This window comes from Acomys minous (genome assembly GCF_964271855.1).
Source record: "Acomys minous genome assembly, chromosome: 1".
In the NCBI taxonomy this organism is placed as follows: domain Eukaryota; kingdom Metazoa; phylum Chordata; class Mammalia; order Rodentia; family Muridae; genus Acomys; species Acomys minous.
In genome coordinates, this window is record NC_140483.1 from 172711585 (window position 1) to 172731379 (window position 19795).

Consider the following 19795-nt stretch of genomic DNA (forward strand, 5'->3'; position numbering starts at 1 on the left):
ATATCTACTTTGAGACAGGGTCCCTCATTGGCCTGAAGTTTACCAATTAGGTTAAACCACTGGCCATATAATCCAAGGCCCCTCCTGTCCCCAACTCCCTGATACCAGGATTGTAAGTACGTGCCACCACAATGGGGCATGAGTACTTTGCTCACTAAGCCATCATCTCATCTCTATGACTTTAAAGAAAAATGTTCTCATAATTTCAAATTTCTAAATCTTTCACATAAGTATTATTATATCACTCTTATTTGTTATTGGAATTCAATTAACAATTATTTGTTGTTGGTGACATTCAAAAGAATGTCACCAAACCCTCTGCAATACTGTTCAATGGCTTATTTTTTTCATAAAAATAAATAGGCTAAAGAAAATAGTCTCTGCATCTAAGACCAAATGAAACATAAGCTCAACATCTACTATTTGTCATGCATTTTTGCATATATTATCTTTTTTCTCATTTGTTTTAGCTTTTTGAGATAAGGTCTTTATGTAGCCCAGCCTAGCCTCAAATTTGCTATCCTGTTGAGGTTGGCCCTGAACTGCTAATATTCCTGCAATCAGTCAGCCTCCAAAGTTCTAGGATTATAGATAAAACCCCCATGGCTGCCTGAATCTATTAAGTTATTTAATTGTACTGTTATTTACACTTTGAGAAAATGAAATTACAAAGCAGAGGGTTAACAACCTATTAAGGGTTACACATAATAAGAGAAGCTAAGCATTTGCCCCTAAAGTGTCTGTTCTCAAAGTCACCTCTCCACTACAATGGCCAGTAAACTTAATATTGACAGCCAGAGCTCAGTGTCTTTGAGTTTTGCTAGCCACATAGTCTGTCCCCACCACTCAACTTTGTTGTAGCACAAAAGTAGTGACAGACTACATATGGGAAAACAAGAGTATCTTTTTTGTCCCTCAGTAAAACTGATGAACAAATCAGCTAAATATGGAAGTCTAATTAACCTCAAGGGGCAGAGGCTGCTGACCCTGCCTTCCCTGCCAGGTGGTCTCTCTTCATGGTATTTTTCTCCACTAACACCTGCCATGTCTTTTCTCTCACTTTTGGAAAAACTATGATCTTAACCCCATGGAACAATTTTAAAACACTTCTTCTGAGGTTCAATTTCACAGTTTTCTTGGAGGACTCATGTTCTAGTTAACACCAATTGTGTCACAAATTAACCGTAAGCAAGATGAAACATCTAAACTCTAATAGAAACAGGCACTGCCCTCACAGTGTGAAAATGCCAAATACTCACATCTTAAACCTTTTCTGGAGGAAGAGAAAGGAAGACTACAAGTTCAAGGTTTGTCTTGGCAACAAAGTAAGAAGAAGCTCAAGATCACCCTTGCCAGTTACTGAGAGCCTGTCTCAAAGGTAAAAAGTGAGCGAGGGATATAGCTCAGTGGCAAAGCTCTCCTCTAGCAAGCACGAGACTCTACGTTTAATGATTAGTACCAACAAGAAGCAAATGTATCTTCTCAGTTTTATCTGGTTATTAGATCCAGTTTTAATGCTGTACAGCATATTTAAAAATCACAAGCCAACCACATTCAAGACAGAGCCCCACTGAGGTCGACAGCCACATGGAACAGCCGAGTCTCAGAACAGTCGTGCACACCAAGGCAACCACATACAGAACTAAGACTGCCATCACTCCAATGTTACAACTACACACCTGTCACCATGGCATTTTATATATAAAGATGTAAACAGTGTAAATAGTAGAGAAAAAGAACCCATCTCCATCAGTTCTCTTTCTACCTTGTATCTCACACCCACATGCTCTCTTCCCCTGACTCCCATCTCTGTCTCTGTCTCCCTCTCTTTCACACACTCACACTCACAGTCGGCATTTTTAAAAAATACAACAAAGTCCAAATTAAAATGGAAAAATAACATTCAATTGTGCCTAATCCAGCTCTGTAATTAAAACCAGTTGGGTAATCCCCTCCCTTTCTGTGTCCAGTACCTTGTTTGTTTCATTTCCCTCAGTTTTCTCTTGTGAATATTACAAACACTAAAATGAGAAGTCTATAAAACAGTGTCAACAGTGCCAGGAACTGAAGACTCTGGAGCTGCTAGCACCATCTCCATTTGGGCAAGTTTGAGCACTGCTCAAATGCTGTATACCTAAAGGTAACACTAGACCAGCAGTTCCCAACCTGTGGGTTGTGACCCCTTTGCAAGTCAAACAACCCTTTCACAGGGGTCACCCAAGATCATTACGATTCATAACAGTAAGAAATTTACAGTTTTGAAATAACAACAAAAATAATTTTATGGTTGGGGGTTACCACAACATGAGAAATTGTATTAAAGGATCACAGCATTAGGAAGGTTGATAAAGACTGCTCTAGACCATTCTACGAATTTATCTTACTACTCAGGAAAGCTGGCAGCAGAAGGCCAAATATGGTGGCACATGCCTGTAATCTCAGTGCTCAGGAGACGAAACAAGAAGGTAGAGTTCATGGCTGCATTGGACTACATGCCAAGATCTAGGCTTACAAAATAAAAACAAGGGCTGGAAGAGATGGCTCAGAGGTTAAGAGCACTGACTGTTCTCCCAGAGGTCCTGAGTTCAAATCGCAGCAACCACATGGTGGCTCACAACCATCTACAATCCAATCTGATGCCCTCTTCTATCCTGCAGGTGTACATGCAGGCAGAACACTGTATACGTAATAAATAAATAATAAAAATTTTTTAAAAAGAGAAAGGAGTCCTCTTCTAAAAAAGTTAACTATTCTTTGAACACCTATAAAAATTAAACTAACTATCCACACTCATGGCAGACCTAATGCTCAGGCACAGATAACTAACACAAAAGGCCCCATGCTGTATGTCCTCCATTTCGGTTATAGCTTGATGGGTTTTTATCTTTCTGGTTTTTGTTTTGTTGGCTTTGGGTTTTTTTGTTTGTTTGTTTGCTTGCTTGCTTGCTTTTATCTTTGGAGAGAGAAAGAGAGAGAGGGAGAATGGAAGAGAAGAGAAGAGAAGAGAAGAGAAGAGAAGAGAAGAGAAGAGAAGAGAAGAGAAAGGAAGAGAAGGGAAGGTGAATTTGAGGGGGCAGGGGCATGGGAAGGATCAGGGAGAAGTAGAATGAGATGAAAGAATATGCAAAATAAATCATATGAAAAATTTAAGTAAATAAAAAGATAAAAACTATTTTTATTCAAACAAATAATTTTATACTTTTCCTTTGTTTTCATTATTTTGGGTTTTTTTAACTAAGACTCATATACTGAAAAGTTAATATTTTGTCTTCTGAAGAAATCTACTCAACACAAATAGCCATAAAGAGACTTGTCTACAGAAAAGACCACCTTCTCCATCCCAATGTAGTGTAAACTTATTTTTGTCTGCACTCCTGCACATTAATGAGCCACCGTGCATCCATCACAGCTTCTCTAACATTAAAGGATATGAACATGTCTTACCAAGTTACGCTTTTTTAGTGGAAGAAAATAATAATAATGGCAGAAAGAAAACATCAGTGTGTAGCAAGTAAGAAGCTCAGTGTAGAAACACAACTGCAGAAAGAGCCAGTGGTTGTCTTCACCCACACAATTGTTTATCCTGAAGGGAAAATGAAAAAGAACATTTAATATTTAGTAAGATGCTCATATGAGGATCATGAAGATAAGTCTCACCCAAACCCAAAGGCCAACTAGTTAATGATACACATGATAAGATACCCAGAGCACACACTTCGCAACAGGACAAGGCGGCCAGCTAGAGAGCATACTCCTCTAACTTGCAGCAGCCCAGCGAGGCAGGAGAGCGGGCCATAGGTAGTCTCCTCATGTCAACTGACACAGGGAGATGAAGACAGGACTTAGGCCACTCGCCAGAGGATACTCAGAAAAGACCGAGGGCAAGAGGCAAAAAGAGACCCTCTCTCTGGCACCCTGTCCTTCCGTGCAGCACTCAAGCAGAGGAGAACAACTCAAACTTGCTACTTGCACAGAACTGAAAGGCACAGGACTTTATTTTTGTATAATGTATTCAAAACCACTTACTGTACGGCCTGACAAAACAACAGCAAAATCTAACTAGGAAATTGATAACTTATAAGCATAAATTGTCAAGGGCGATTTAAAATGAGTATTCTACTATTACAAAATGAATATACTTTAAGGTTCTATAGAAAAATCTAATTTAAAATTTCAATATAAAACAATTTTTTTCAAAATTATAAGAATGTTTTCCTTTCAAAATAGGCCTACACTATCACCAGGGGGTGGGGGTAGGCTGAATATACACACACATAACACACATAGCAAGTTCAACTTGTACCTTAAATTGATAATTTGGTTCTTTGTTTTGTTTTTTGTTTTTCTTGTGCTTGGTTTGGTTTTGGATTTAATATTGCTTGTTTGTTTTGTTTTGTTTTTTCAAGACAGGGTTTCTCTGTGTAGCCATGGCTGTCCTGGACTCACTCTGTAGACCAGGCTGGCCTGGCCTCAAACTCACAGAGAACCACCTACCCCGCATCCCAAGTGCTGGGATTAAAGGCGTGCACCACCTCCACCAGCTTTTAAATTGTTACTTTTAAGATGTGTAGTTTTACATAATTTTTAAAAATCAAGCATAAAGCTGAGCTGATCTGCTTGTGGAGGTTTATCTGAGACTACAGAGAACACACTTGGCAAACAGGACAATTCTAGGCCTTTCTACCTTTAAGAGAGGCTTTAAGGTAAGTGTGCTCACTGAAGCCTGAAAAAACCACTCAGTTGCTGTACCCACCCTTCCTGCCCACAGAAGGCTCCAGAACAAAGCACACACGCTCTGAGACAGCACCAAACCCTAAAAGGCACAGAGCACATGTGGGCAGGGGCCTGGGGTTAAAGAATTTAGAAAGAATGGTCAAAGGAAAAACCGAGACCTTGATGAGGAAGGAGGCTAAGAGAGGGCCACCCATCTGAAGGTGTGATGGTTAAAATGTTGCAGTTTTTGAAAAGGTTAAAAATCCTCTGCTTCCAATTAATACTGTGTACTTCCCTTGCTTGGACTTCAGCAGTGCTCTGCTAGAAAATTCAGTCACAGAGATTCCCACGTCTAGACGCGCCCACCGTCCTTGCTAATCCCCAATGTTGTTCTGCCCACCTCTCCTCCCGCCAACATCCTCAAGCAGACACTGCATGAACAGACACTGGAAGCAAGAAGCCTATGGACAGTTCAAGGATGCTTCACTTCTTCAGTAACAAGTGGTCCTCTGAAAATCTACCCCTAGTACTAATAGACACATTGCTCAGATGATTCTTTAAGCTTTAAATTATGGCTTCCTTGGTAAGGAAGCAACAACAAACTGCACCATGAATATTTATTATCTTTTAGTTGATAAGGAAAACTAACACAGAAAAAGTGCTATACATTTTCAATATGATTACCACTTATCTGAATGCAGATTTCACATAGTATTTTTCATATATTATTAGTGTGGTTTTAAGTATCATTGAAGTTTAGAAAATAATTTGGGGACTGATTTATTTAAATGTGAACACTGTATGTCAAGGTATATAGTATAATAGATTTAGACAATTTTTAAAAACCTTAAGTACTTTTATTTAAAATGTTCTGTTTTTCTAGTTTCTGGGAATCTATTAAAGTTTATCCTTAAAAAATAATGCAAACTATGAATCTGCTAATTAGCAATGCTTTCAAAATAAGTTATCATAAATAAAGGAAGTGAAATTGATTAGCATCATTAGACAAAGTTGAACTGTCTTCTTTGGCTAACTGCAGGTAAATGAATTTAAGCTAAAAGAGGCTATTGTACTGTTAAATTCATACACATGTGCATGCATGTATACACAAACAAATATATATGCATATATATTTATAAAGTGGTATATTATATCAATTTAAATATTTAAGCAAGATTCAATTTTAGATGAGCAGAATTATATATAATATATTGCTCAAAGAGTTTTGTGACAGCTTTGAAATGAAACACAAAAGATTCTCAGAGCATTTGGCTTTTTCATCTACTTTTTAACAGACTGTATTTAAATATTACAATAGAGCCCCCTATTGACCAAAAATATTGGCAGTTTCACAGAAACAGCTAATTAGCACTTACATATATCCAACATGCACAAAATGTCCAATAGAAAACACTATAAAAGGTATAATGAGTGGAATGGAGTTGTTAGCGAATCTGAGGAGTGCTGCTCTTCAACAGAGTAAGGAGGGAGGAACCTACGCACTGGACGTGCGGCTTAGAAGGCCCACAAGAGAAGCAGCTGTGAGCTAAGTGCTTCCACACATCTGACCTTGTGCCTAATGTACATGCATGCCTCGCTTGACAAGAGCACCTTAGTCTTCTTGTGTATTGGGTACACAACTTTCTGCTCAAAGTTTTTTTCTTAGCAGAGAAAAGATCTCCTCCACAGATAGTTTACTATGAGTTGCAAGAACCATTTAAATTAAAAGAATGTTTAGGGGCTAGGCATGGTGGCACACGCCCTTAACGCCAGCACTCTGGAGGCAGAGGCAGGCGGATCACTGTGAGTTTGTGGCCAGCCAGGTCTACAAAGCCAAGTCTAGGACAGCCAAGGCTACACAGAGAAATCCTGTCTCGAAAAAACAAAACAAGCAAACAAAAAACAAAACAAAAAGAATGTTTAATGGAATAACTTCAATGTAATTTTTATTAAAGCTGGAAGGTTCTCATATTGTTCTTTTTTTATTTTCCTTAACTAATCCTCCTGCCTCAGCTCTTGAGTGCTGGGATTACAGATGTGCATCAACACACTCAGACGTTGTAGGACACTTTCACTAGAAATCCCGTTGCTGCCTACAAGCTTGACAACTGTTTACTTACCAAGGACAGTGGTGGTCCATCCTCCTTACACAGTGGCCACAGCGGCTGCAGTGATGGGAGCGCTTTGGCCTCATCAAATTACACTTGTTGCACAGCTCCCACAGCTCCCGCTCTGCAAACGAGAGCAAACCCATTTAGGAAGAAGGCACATGAGTGATGCACATGAGTGATGCTGAGACTCAGGAGTCTTTGCCATAAATGCTGCTCCATGTTCTATGTCTTTTATACATTTCTATTTTAATGCTACAAAAATAAGATACCATTGTGTCAAAGAAAATGACAGAAACCATGGTTCTGAAAAAAGTCATGAGAATAAAAGTGAAATCTTATAAAACCCTAAGCCCAGCCAAATTATTAGAAGAATTTTATATAAATAAATGATTTTATACAAATTTTAGTATGTATAACACTAAAGAATAAATAATATTGAGTCTTAGTTTCAGTAGATTATAAGTTGAAACCAATCTTTTATTTCCCTCAGCATTTTACTTTTTAATATTAATGAGTTAATCTGGGCATGTGTTTTAGGCTCAGGCTGGAGGTCAGATCGGGTTTAGAAGGCATCCAATAAAGAAGCAAAGGTTAGAAGTATCATTAGTATTTAATTCAAATAAAAGGATGAGCTTTGTTTTTGCTGAGACAGGATCTTGATACCATACTTCTCCCCCAGGCTCCTGGGTGCTGGAATCACTCCTATTCGTATTAGCCAGTTAGCAATTCCCTCTGAGCTATAGAAAAAGTCCATAAAGCTCAGTAGAAGTAAAGAAAAAAGGTATTTGCTTTCATTACGAATTGTTCTGATCACATCCATAAAAAACTAATAATGTATCTTCTAAGATAAAATAACTACTTTCTTATATGAAATGTATATTCTTTGCAATTATTAAAATGAAATTTTACCATTATAAAATTCTTAAAATGTCAGCACTCATGTTTTTAGCTACCCTATAACCTTACAGTAGATGGACAGACATAACAAGTCTCACAGTGAATATATCATGTACAGGGGGACCCTTGCACATGGCGGCAGTAATAAATGCCTGCTCGGATATGAAAGTTAAATTTCACAAAATATATTCTAAGTCTTTTTAAAAGAAGATGACAATGATGTTCAATTTTCTGAAGAGATTCCTTCTAAGTCCTATTACTATAGTTTAGTTGCTGATCTATAGATAGACCAGCATGTACCAACTCACACAGGAAGTCCATGGAGAACACTCTGCTGTAGGTGTTTTGGAAGAAACAGGTAAATAAAAGGAAAATCTGTACCACATTTACTGGTTTTTAAAACATCATCTCTTAGTGGGAAGTGGTGGCTCATGACTGTAATCCCAGCACTTGGAGACAGAGGCATGCGGGTCTCAGTGAGTTCAAGGCCAGCCTGGTCTACAAAGTGAGCTCCTAGGAGAGCCAAGGCTACACAGGGAAGCCCTGCCTCAAAACAAACAAGCAAACAAACACACAAACCCTACCATCTCTTATAGTTCCTTTTTTAATCTAAACATATCATAAGATAAACAATATTGGAGGCCAGTTTAAACACCTCAAGCCAGCCTTACTACTTGCAAGCCAGATGGAAACTTGTGTGCAATGGCCTCAACACAGCATCATTTTGATGAATTTGCATATAAGTCTAGAGACAATCAATGCTTTATTCCAGGCCTAAAATCCTGGACCCTGAGAGAAGGGAATATCTGCTTATAGAGAATCAGCCTGTGGCTCTGCTGTGCAAACCAGGGCTTCTTAACTTGCCCCACGTGTAACCCTTTTCACAAGAGAAATTTTATATGATCCCAGTTATACAGGTAAGTAAGTTTACACATCAAACATTATTGATGAATCACAAATTATTCTGAATAGTTACTTGGTTTACACGGCATTGTGACATTTAAAGAATTTCAAACGAATAATACTTCTGCTTGTTTGTTTTCACATAAAGAAATATTTGAAAAATATGTGATACTGCAAAAAAGCTTTTAAATGTTTTAAAAAGTTGATTGATATTTAGATTTTATAATCTTCAGTGCTGAGAACACTGCAAAAATAACAGCACAAAATGGCATAAAAATGTCTGGGCCATTTCAGAAATTTTTGAAAATTCTGCCATAATCCTGAGCCAAAAACTATCTTCTAACAATTTTTAAATAAAACTCAAGTCATAAATTTAAGCAAAAATTATTTTGTTTTCTTGAGCCATATCTTGCTGTGTAACCCTGGCTTGCCTGGAACTCACTATGTAGAGCAGGCTGGCCTTGGGTTTGTGGTGACCCCTCTGCTTCTGTTTCCTGAGGAACGTACCACCTCACCCAGCTCTTCAAACAGCAGTATTTAAAATCCAACATTCCAGAAGGAAAATACTAAGTCATTGTGTTCTTTAGACTATTGTTTCCTTATAGAAGAATACTTATAAGAAAACTTTGTGTGTACATTTTTTTAAAAACTACAATTCATACATATAATAATATAATAGCCATGACTCTGAGTCTGCGTGTTTCAGGTGGCATTTATATAGGGCACATGTGCACACACATGCACGCATGTACACACACACACACACACACACACACAAACACACACACAGGGGAGGTGGTACATTCAGAACTCAGTGACATCATCCAATGCTCAGTATAGGCAAGTGCTACCAGAGGTGCCTCAGATTTATCATTCATTTGATTTAGAATTAAGTTATGCATCTCATAAATCTTTTATTGTAGTTTAAGTTTTCATGACCCCCACATTAGTTACAGGACTCACAGTTTAAGAAGCTGGGGCCCAGACTAGTCTTAGCAAAGCCTAGCATGCAGGGCAGTCAAGCACACCAGGTTTCTGTAAAACCCAAGAACAGCGGCACAGTATTACAAAGCAGAATCTTCTAAATTATAACTAAATAAGTAACACCAGCATGTTCTGTCAATGCTGGTGTGAGAGTGTCCAAGAGTGGACCACGGATACTTTCAGTGAATGAACTATACAACAGATGAACTACCCTTAACAAAACAATATATAAGGGCTCAAATAAGACTATCCTACAAAATTTAAAAATGAGGGTGGTATTTCTAAATTAGAGTACTGACTTATACTTATTATTTCAAATATACATGTGAATAATTTTAATAATATAAATGTATAACAAGCTCATTTGATTACATCTACAGGCTCAAAGGTTTTAAAATCAAATCCCAGGTATCTTCTCAAGGAAGAAAAAGAGGACACTCCCTTGTGTTTAACTTTGCCTTAGATCTAATGGATCACATGTATGCTAAGAGTATTCTTTAAAAAAAAAACAAAACAAAAGCAGCAGGATGAGCGGCAGAGACAAAATCAGCTAGAGGCCTGCGGGCTAGCTTCCGGCAACTCCACACAGCTGCGGACACAGGGCACCCTGCTTCAGCAAGGCAGAAGGTTATTATCACTCAGTAAGAAATTACTTCCAAAAGCTGTCCTCTGACCTCTACACACACTGCGGTATACGCACAAGCACGTGTGTGTGTGGACACACACACAAAGACACACAGATGGAAAAAGAGAAAGAAAAAGAAGAACAAGGTTTATATAAAATAGTTCAGAGTGATTCAATAAAAAATGGTTAAAATCATGTATTATGGCTTAAAGCTTCTTTTTCTGAAGAATTCAACTATATAAAACTGTTCAACCTTCAAGCATTCCTAAATAAATGTAACAATTTCTCTGTTCAACATTTGTTAACCTATATTATTTTGCAATGTTGAAATTGGCAATTTTTACTAAGTTAAAAAACTTATTTACAAATGCATCAGATAACCAGTGATAAAAAAGCATATAACAACTTCAGTCCTCCTCACTCGAAAAAAAAAAAATTACAGCAAAGGTGAATGACAAAAGCAAACTTTTGGTTGTTGTTTTTTTTGAGACAGGGTTTCTATGTGTAGCCTTGGCTATCCTGGACTCACTTTACAGATCAAGTTGGCCTCAAACTCAAGAGATCCACCTGCCTCTGCATACCCATCTCAGGCGCTGGGATTACAGGTGTGCACCACCACGCCCAGCCAACAAAAGAAAATTTTAAATTTTTATACATATGGTTAAAAAGATGACAGTGATAGTTCTAGGCTTGTTGGCAGCAATGTAACTCTTCAGCCGGGTAACCTAGGACAGTAACACTCCTACCTTGCTCATCTGACTCCTCAGAACCATGTGATATGAGACTTGTAGACTCCAAAATTTTTTAAATGTTTAGTCTTTTTAAAATAATAATTCTGTGGTTCCTTATGTATATGCAAATCAGTATTTTCCTTGTAGATAAAAAATTTAAAAGTTTTCAAATTTGAAAATGGTTTTTGTAAGTACTTTTAAATATATCACATATAACTTGCTCTGTTCCTAAATTTTTATTATGACCCTTGAGCATTTTTTGTTTATTAGTTAAAGTGATCTTTGAATTTGAAAAAATGGAAAAAAGCTAAATGTAATAAAAAAAATAGTTTGTGCACTTGTTTGTTTTAATTGGAGAAGTTTAATTAATTGGTGATGGAGAAGTTCCTTGGTTTCCTGAGAAGAAAACTGCCAAGTCAAGTAAAGACAAGACAAAATGTGAATCCCTCAAAGTCAGCAGGATACTCTGATGCCCTCTGTCACCACAGTGTATAAAGATAACACAAGAATGCAGTGGTTTTCTGTGGGCTCAGTGAAGCTCACAGACACTAAGAGATTCTTTGTGGGGCTGGAGAGATGGCTCCGGGGTTAACAGCACTTTCTGCTCTTGCAGAGGAGCAGAGTTCAGTTCCTAGCTCCCAGTTCCAGGGGGATCTAATGCCTTCTTCTGCCTCTGTGGGCACCTGCATGCACATAGAGTACATACATGCACAAATGCACAAATACACACACACACACACACACACACACAATCTATAAAAATATATATATTATTTGTTTAGTGTTCAATGTTTTATATTTTCATTACTTGATGACTTTTATTTATTTACTTATTAGTATTTTGTTTTCTCCCCAGTGTTAAGCATTTGAATTTAGAACTTTATTGGTAATGGATTTGTTTGTTTGGATGGTTCTTTGAGAGAGAGGATTTCACCATGTACTCCAAGTTAGGCTCAAGTTCAAGATCTTCCTCAAACAGAATTATATTTTAGTAATAAAGTCTCTTATAAAAATCAAGGTTCCCAGCTGCTCCCATTTGGGTGAGCTGTGAAGCCAAAGGCCAATGTATGAAGAGTTTGGTTGCAAGCCTGACAACATAAAAGCTGAAAGAAAGGAAGCCTTACACTCCGGTGGGGCTGACCGCAGAAGGGACGCAGCCCCTAGAGTACGATGTCAGGAACCTCTCTCTAGCTTCCTCTTCTGAAATGTGATGCTCATTCCTGGGCCGGCCAGAGTAGACACCACGGCCCTGTCCTCCAGAGCATGAGCTAAATGAATCTCTTTTCTCAGTAGCCTGCCTTGGCTATTTCATTACGGTGACACAAACTAACACAGAAAGTGGATTTTACAGGTAGGACAGTCACAATAACTGTACCTAGAATGTGCAGCTGCATTTGGACCTAGGCTTCCAGAAGAGCTTGGAAGAACACACTAGAATACTGGAAGCCTGAGGGCACTTCTGCAGAGTGCTCTGGGGAAGATGAGATCAGGGAGCTAAGATGGAGATAAGAAAGCCTTCCCACATCCTGTCATCTGGACCATGAGACACTCTCAGTGTGCGCTAAATAACCCCTTTCTTCATAAAACTTGCCTGCCTTGGGTATTTCATTATAATGACAAAAACTCAGTAATGTGCCCATTTTTCTCTTCTAAAATTTTAAGATCTAGCAATTTAAATGTGTGACAATTTCACAATAGCAGATTCATGGCTACTTCCTTTAGACTGTCTTTTATTGAGGGGAAGTGTCAGGAGTCTATAGGCATTAGAGTGTGTGACCACTGCAAACAATGTTCCTCAGGAACAGAAACGGTCCAGAATTAGAAAAGGTCTGTTTCTCTGTCTTGTGGCTAATGGACGTCAACGCTGAAGCAGCAGCACATGGAGATGTTGCCAACAGCTTTCAGCTATACTGCCTGGGAGGAAAAAGGCATCTACAGACTATAGAGTGTCCTGCACTGCTCACTCACATGACATTAGCAGTTAGAGACTGTTACAACTGCTGTAAGTGAATAAAACCTACATCTCAATGAGGTGCTATAGCTACACAAATATCGCTGCAATACTCCCATTTACTCTCTAATCTGTGAGCCAAGGCCCCGAATGGCAGGTCTCAAAAACCAAGAATCAGGATTTCTGGAGGGCCCATTTCACACGGAACTACCACTTTGGTGCCTAACCTCTGTTACACTGGAACCACAGGGGACCTTTCAATAAACTTACCCCTGTGACTGTGCCCAGGTATTCTGATTTAACTAAGTTGTGACTGGAGACTGAGTTGTTGGTGGTTTTCTGTTTTGTTTTTTGTTTTTTTTTAAGCTTCCCAGATAATCTGAGTATACAAATTTAGAAGCCACTAAATTATTATACAAAATATTCTAGTTTTTAAATATACTACAAAACATTTTTTAAAAAGTATATAACTCTCAAAGTTAATATAGAAATAAAAAAGCTGGAGAGATAAAAGTCAGCTTCTATTGTATTTGACAGATAACAAAATAAACAATCCATATTTTTTGTCGTTTGAATGGTTATCTGGCAAGAGAATAATAAAAAAAATTATCTTCAAGTGCTATCAGATCAAAAGTTTTCAATTTTTCATCAAGTTGTTAGAACCTGCAGAAAGATGGGAAACAGTGTCCATAACACTGAAAATATTTGCTCTAAGCAATGTATCAATATCACATGATGAAAATCCTATTCTAAAATAAACCAGAATCTCTCAGACAATTTTGTTTCACTCAACAAGTATTTATTGGTTGTAAGTGACGGGCTCTTTTGAAGACTAGAGATTCAACAAAACACATACAACAGCATCTACATGTTCAGAATATATGTGGATCTAAAAGGAATGAAGAAAGAAACAACAGCCACAAAATGAGGGAGTGCGGCGGGGGGGGGGGGGGGGGGTCTTGCAATTGAAACCAGACATGTGAGCAAAGACCTCAGGAGTTCGAATGACTTACATACGCCAGATACTGGAGGTGACAAGATGTATCAACAGAACAGCGGATGGACCTGAAGTGCTCCTACCTGCATGTGGGATCTTGGGGTTTTCAGGCAGTCTTCCAGGGTCAGTTAAGGAGGCCCTCACTAAGGCAACCAGACAAAATATGGAAATACCATAGAAAACTGTAATGTGAAATTAAGCAGAAATTAGTACATTTAGCCTTTAAACTGTTTCATCAATAAGCTTAAAGTTTAAAAATCAGCCCTATCAGAATAGCTTTATCAATAAACTACATGTAAAAACAAAATGTGATTTTATTTTACTCATCAAATAATCCTGCCAAGATGACTACTACAATACGTGTATCAATTTTAAATATAATTTTTCAAAATTAAAGTTATAATAAATGAAATTCTTTCAGTGGCTCCCAGTAATGATAAATAAGTGAATAGATACATTTAAAAGAATAAAAACAGCATTTAAAAAACATTCTACATTTAGACTTTCTTCAACTCTATGTTCAAATTTACTCTAAATTAGCATTTTCAATTTCCTCTTTCAATGAATCTTAAGAGATGTAGTTCAAAAATGAAGAATTAGAAACTTTTCAATGCTAAAGTAACCATAAGAATAATATTAAGGAACAACTGAGATTCAGTCACTATAATTGCACATTTTAAACATAGAAAATATAATAAAATATAACTGTCTAATAATCGTATAACTGTTGCTTTAAAAAAAAAAGCCATTTTGTAGGGGAATTAAAAGCCAACACACTAAGCACATAAAAAGGAAATAGTGCTCACTGAATGTCTTCCTGACTGCAGTGTGTGTCTGTCTGTTTGAAGGACATCTTACTACAGAGCTCAGGCTAGCCCCGAAGTCACCATTTTCCTGCTTCAGACTTCTGAGTGCTAGGACTACAGGATACATAGCCACATCTATTAATATGGACCAGTCTTATCATTTGCATAATAGAGATTTATATTTCTTATAGCTTCTATGAGATCAAAATGAGGGGAAGGACACGAAAGCTGACAACAGTGTGCAGATGTGTCATGTGATCCATCAGTAACATAGGTAAGCCTGTGGGCTGCAGCAAACAATCATGATCCAGCAGATCCACTGGCATCGCACATGACCTCAGGAGTCGTTTTTAGGACCATGAAGTTCTCATCTCCCAGCAGCATATCCCCCCCTTCCCTGCAAGGCCTCTATCTTCAAGCCAGGCACTGTGGTGCTGGGCCAGGTACGGAGAAGACAACAGAAGGACGGCAAGTCTGAAGCCACCTGGGGCTACAGAGAGAAACCCTGTCTCAAAAACAGCAATCAAGCAATCAATAAGCCCCACGCCTGCAGTTAACACAAACAGAATTAGAACTACTGTCAGGCTTTCCTCTTGCACCAAATGGTCTTCATATACTAGAGTGCAACAGACATGGAGTTAGTGCCTTAACTCTGCAAGTACAAAAAGCTGTTGTTTTGTACCACTGCAGTGTAATTAAAAGGCTAGTACTTCTACTGAAATAGCATATTCAAAGAAAGACATGGAGACGCTGTACTTCAAAACATTCACAATGAAAAGAAACATCTTTATAGAAGGTAGTAAGACTTAGAACTTACTTATTATTAAAATGCCTGGAATATGTCCTTCTTCATAGTGAGGAAAGAGGACAATTTTTGGAATGAAAACAATATTGTATAACCAGACAAAGACAATCAAACCCATGCAGCACCAACCATGGGGGTCAACAACAAAGTGAATCCGGAGACCCATTCTGCAATCCGAGAACTGCCTGCCAACCCACAGGGAAGACAGTCCTAGAAAGAAGAAAGCAGAGTTACTACCATAGAAAAAGTACTCAACGAAAGACAGCACCTCTGGAAACTGCATAACAACATTTACTCACTTTCCTGTGTGTATCTGGGTTTTGTCTCAATAATAAGCCCGGAGCACAATAAATACAAAATTCACTTCAATCTTCAAATAATTTAATTGTTCAGTATAAATCACCTCTATGAAAGTATAAATTAGCATGCTTAGCTCAAATGAAAATACTTGCTTATCGTTAATTCCAAAGTCCATGTGTAGACACAAAAGAAAGAACATGTGCGCCAAGCCATGTCCAAAGCCTTCGCACATTGACAGGAGAACTAGACCAGCACAGGTCCTAGTTCTGGCCATCTTCCTGCAGTTGAGGTGTGTTCTAGCTGTCAAGAGCCTTGAGCAGAACTTCTACAGCGCCAAAGCACTCTACACCTTAATCTGAGTGGTATTTTGTGGGTCTATGGAAATGTAAACATAGACTATATATGTACTCAAAATCACAAAGAAATATTTTTTATATTTTTATTATAATTTATTTATATTACACCTCCACTGTAATCTTCTCACCCATCCCCCCTCTTCTGCCCTAGTCCCTCCCCTTGACCTCTGACCAGAGGGGTCCTCCTCTCCCGCCATCTGACCACAGCCTATCCACAATGAAATATTTTTAAATTACTCTGAAATGCTAAAACTAAGTGAAAATTACAAATAGTTAAGCTATTAAAATTCATGAAGCAGAACTAATTTCCTTACTATCAGCTCAAGAGGACTCGTGTTTAAAAATGGGACTTTTGCTCAGCTGAGAATTCACAACCAGCAGCACATCCCCAAATGAGAGGCTCCGGATGAGCTGAAATTCCATACAGAAGTAATGTCTATCAAGCGGCCTAAAACATATCCATACCGCAGTAGGCACAGCTTACAAGACTTAAACACCAGCTTATTGTACATGGTCTAAGGGCATCTCTGACATAAACTACAATGGTATAATAATTAATTAGGACAGTTGTTTTCAAACTTGCAGCAAACCAGAATCAACTAGGGAGCTTAAAAAAACAAAAAACAAAAAAACAAAAACAGACTCCCAGACCCCATTCCAGGTCCATAAGACTTAAAACCAGGGGCATCACCCAGACTACCACTGTCTCAGAAGCATTAACCACTGCCCCTACTAAGATGTCAGTGGTGCAGGAGTGAGTTTAGTAAGTACTTAGATCAATTGCTTCCTGGACATTGTAGATACAACTATTAATAAGATATGGTCTTTGCTTAAATAAACCAAATCCAATTGGGAAATGTCATTTAAAAAGGGTTTAATGTAACTGGGTGTGTTCACGCTTGCCTATAATCCCAGCATGGGAGGCAGAGGCAGGCGCATTGCTATCAGTTCAGGCCAGCCTGCTCTACAAAGCGAGTCCAAGGCTACACAGAGAAACCCTGTCTTAAAAAACAAAACAAAACAAAAAAAAGGTTTAATTTATATGGTAAGATCTGTGAGCAATTTGTCAGTAAATGCACAGAAGTTGGGCCTAGTTACATAGGGTTCAAACAGGATTTTCTAGAACAGATACAAATGAAGCTCAATCTTAAAATATGGGTAAAAGTTATCGAAGCACTAACCATGGCAACAAAGAGGCCAGAGCAGAGAGACTATGAACTGAGCATCACAGCAGGTATCACAAGCTTCAGAAATCATAAAGCCTCCCATGAACCATGAATATGGACAGGGCTTTATCACAACGGAAACAAAGATGTCATTTAGAATGCTCAGACTTCACTCTTATACACAGGAAAACAAAGATGAAAGGCCACTTAAGATCAAAAGAATATCTCTCCTCTCATCCTTGGGAACTCCCAAGTTCTGGAGCAGCAAAAGAAAAGAACACAGCTACGCAATAGTAGACTACCTGCCTAGCACCAATCCCTGGCAGAACCAAGAAGATACATTAGTTTAAATATATGTATGTATGTATATATATATATATATTTTTTTTAATGTAAAAGGCACTAGTTTCTCCTTGAAAAAAAAGTGACAAGAACTTAAATGCAATACACCCTGGGATTTAAATCAAATAAAGTCCAAATTAGTATTTTTGTAAGAATTCTAAAATAGGAACAGAGTCTAGGTCTTTTAAAAAATAAAAGTTGAACTTCATTACCTTTTAGTTAGAAATTAAAAGACAGTTCAGTGTCATTAAAGTAAAAAATCAGAAAAGAATAAAGCATGTTGTATAATTTGCTATGAATTATTATTCTAAAAACTAAAAAGAGATACATTGCAAAGAATAATTTGGGAGGGTAGGAAGTTAAGAAAGGACTTTGCTATGTAGCCCAGGCTGGCCTGAGATTTACTGTTAATATTTTCACACCCTTGCTAACTATCGGGAGCTACAAGAAAAGACAGAGGCTCTGTCTCCCAACACACTCAATGGCATGAACTTCATTTATCTTCTGACTTTCAATGCTTGTTCTACTCAGAACTAAAAACTAACTTCACATGCAAAAATACTTTGTGGCTTATTCCTTATCTTATTAACATTAAAAACAGAAAGATATACAAATCTGTTAAGCAAGTAGGACAATCATCAAGTGTTCGTCTTTTCAACTGTTTTTAATTCCTTTAGTTTTGAAATAACAAAATTTTCTTATTGTTAAAAGATCAGTCCCTCACAAAAGAAACTACTTCAGTGACGAGATCCTTTAAGATGGGTCTGTTTCCTTGAGTAAAAACACGCAGAGAGATGGCAAACTCTAAAACAACAGCATCCCGAAGAAGACTGATCCCAGAGAAATTAAACAAGAAGCACATCGCTGAGTATCGAAAACAAATACCTGATGAGTGAAAATTAGCACCATAGAGTCCTTACAGCAGGCTGGGAGAACAGTGATCTTGCAAGGGCCCACACTGGTTATGCCAAAAGCCGGTAGCCAGCAGAGTGGCAGGATCACTTCAGTGTGGATAGCTACCAGGTGTGGCTGATGGCTGGACAGAAACTATTACACACTCTGAGCAACAACCAAACTGAGCAGCTTTGGCTTATGGGCGGCATTTGCCAAATACTTTCATTAACTGGAGATCCCCACATGCTAATTTGTATATTAAGCGGTGAGCTCACAATCAAACTTTGAAGTGACTAATTGATGAACCGGTTCTTCAACACTGGAGATTGCTATCTGGAGACTACCCTCAACTATAGTGACTGGCTTCATACTGATGTAAATTACTACAGCACAAACTGCTTTTAAAGAAATTATAATTCAACTGTAATAAACTGCCCTGAGGAAATATTTACAATGTTCAATTTACTCTGAAGGCATACAATCTTTTCTTTCTTGCCATTTTAGGCACCTTTAATTCACCACCACAGAAAAAAGATTTGAGCCACCAAAGAAGAAAAATAACAAACAAAAAATGACCATATGACAGAAAGCTGTAATGTCTGAATGAAAATTCTACAGAAAAATAAAGATTAGCCAAAATAATAAGAAAGAAAGTCAAACATATATTCATAAACTTAGTTTCCTATGACTCCCTACCTTAGCTAAAACCGGTTTTATTACTATTCCGTAAGTATGAAAAACTATTCGTCATCTGCTGCTCATGTCTGAAGCATCTCCACAGCACTCTGCTTACTGTTTACATTTAACTCACGATTCAAAGTTACCTACAGCCTACAGCCCTGGCACTTTAGTTCACAATGATCTCTATTTCCTTCTGAAGTCAGTAAAAGCCAGCCCTGGAAGAAAAGAGTGAGTGATTTTAAATGTTGGCCTTCACAACCAAGACCTGTAAACACTGACTGACCAATAAAAATGTAAATTTCTGAGCTCAAAACACACCAAACAAAATCGAAGACAAAGCATTCCTGGAAAGAATATTCTAATGCATGACTGATAAGAGGAACACAATGTAAATATATGAAGATGCGACTCACAAACAGAAAAAAGTCATTACGAATGAGGAACTATGGAGTGGCTGGGTATTGCTTCACATGTTAAGAGGCTCCTAGGGAAGAGCACTCCCATGCGTTGCTGACCTGCGTGTAAATGGATAT

General features: G+C 38.0%; 1 protein-coding gene across 1 annotated transcript in view; it reads right to left on the reverse strand.

Annotated features, from left to right (window-relative positions):
* ZDHHC21 (zDHHC palmitoyltransferase 21) overlaps window positions 1-19795 on the reverse strand; it is a 58580-nt gene that overhangs the window by 31706 nt on the left and 7079 nt on the right. Inside the window, exons 3-6 of the mRNA XM_084787470.1 lie at window positions 15536-15733; window positions 13996-14094; window positions 6834-6945; window positions 3445-3583 (exon numbers count right to left, since the gene is read on the reverse strand). Of these exons, the coding sequence (XP_084643596.1) occupies window positions 3445-3583; window positions 6834-6945; window positions 13996-14094; window positions 15536-15689 (504 nt within the window). The 5' untranslated portion in view covers window positions 15690-15733. The remainder of the gene's footprint in view (window positions 1-3444; window positions 3584-6833; window positions 6946-13995; window positions 14095-15535; window positions 15734-19795) is intronic.